The sequence below is a fragment of the Lagopus leucura genome, unplaced genomic scaffold (assembly GCF_019238085.1).
Source record: "Lagopus leucura isolate 7727_CA_CO unplaced genomic scaffold, USGS_WTPT01 33701-0_obj-0_obj, whole genome shotgun sequence".
Classification (NCBI taxonomy): domain Eukaryota; kingdom Metazoa; phylum Chordata; class Aves; order Galliformes; family Phasianidae; genus Lagopus; species Lagopus leucura.
Window position 1 is genome coordinate 4452 of NW_024965608.1, and position 982 is coordinate 5433.

General features: G+C 65.7%; 1 protein-coding gene across 1 annotated transcript in view; it reads right to left on the bottom strand.

Annotated features, from left to right (window-relative positions):
- Nucleotides 1-979, bottom strand: part of LOC122192199 (E3 ubiquitin-protein ligase TRIM7-like) — a gene marked incomplete at its 5' end in the record, with an annotated part of 4067 nt that extends 3088 nt beyond the window's left edge. The window contains 2 exons of the mRNA XM_042892709.1: nucleotides 32-118; nucleotides 560-979. Of these exons, the coding sequence (XP_042748643.1) occupies nucleotides 32-118; nucleotides 560-979 (507 nt within the window). The remainder of the gene's footprint in view (nucleotides 1-31; nucleotides 119-559) is intronic.
- Between the last annotated feature and the right edge of the window lie 3 nt (nucleotides 980-982).

The window sequence follows — 982 nt, forward strand, 5'->3', positions numbered from 1 at the left end:
CCCCCCCCCCCCCCCTTTGCCCTGCACTCACCAGCAGGTCCTCGCTCTGCCTCTCCCTCTCGGCTTTTGCTTCTTCCCGTCCTTTCCGCAGGGAGTTCAGGTGCTCCTGAGGCACCTCCTGGAAGCGGGAGGCGTTTGGTAGGAATTCCTTAGGGGGTGGAGCCAAATGCTGAGCCCCCACCCCATAACGGGGGGAGATGAGGATTTTGGGGTGCCTCAAAACCCAAGGAGGGATCTCCCTACATCCCAGCCATGCATTCCCAGCATCGCCCCAATGCTCCACTCTCCCCTTTTAGCTCCCACCGGGGGGTCCCTACATCCCTCCCCACGTATTCCAGGGGTCCCCCCAATAAAAAACCCCCCCGAATCCCCCCCAAAACCTTACAGCCCCCTCCATGTATTTAATACACCACTCCCCTTTAAACCCCCAAATCCCGATGTGTGGGGGGGGTCCTTAACTCCCCATCCACGTGCTCCCAGCGTCCCCTTATTGCACCACTCCCCCCTTTACGCCCCCCAGACCCCAAGACGGGGGGGTTTCCCTGCAGCCCCGGCTCACCTCCGCCGCGTGGGCCGCCTCCTCGGCGGGCAGCACGGTGTGGGCGCGGTGTTCCCTTGAGAGGTGACACACGACGCAAACCGCCCTCCGGTCCTGAACGCAAAACAACCGCAACGGTTCGCCGTGCCGGGGACAGCGGGGAGGACCGGGCGGAACCGGAGGAACGGCCGCTGGGAGAGGAGGAGCGGGAGCGGGCGGGCCCGGAGGGGGATCGGCGGGGCCGGGGGGCAAACCGAGCTGCCGGACGATGTGGACGATGTTCCCGAGGGAGCGGTTGGGGCGGAAGAGGCGCTGCGGGACCGGTTCGCGGCACTGCGGGCAGCAGAGCCGCCGCGCGGAGTCCTCCCAGCACTGCGTCACGCAGGCCCGGCAGAAATTATGGCCGCATTCCGCCACCAGCACCGGATCGGTGAAGTATTCCAA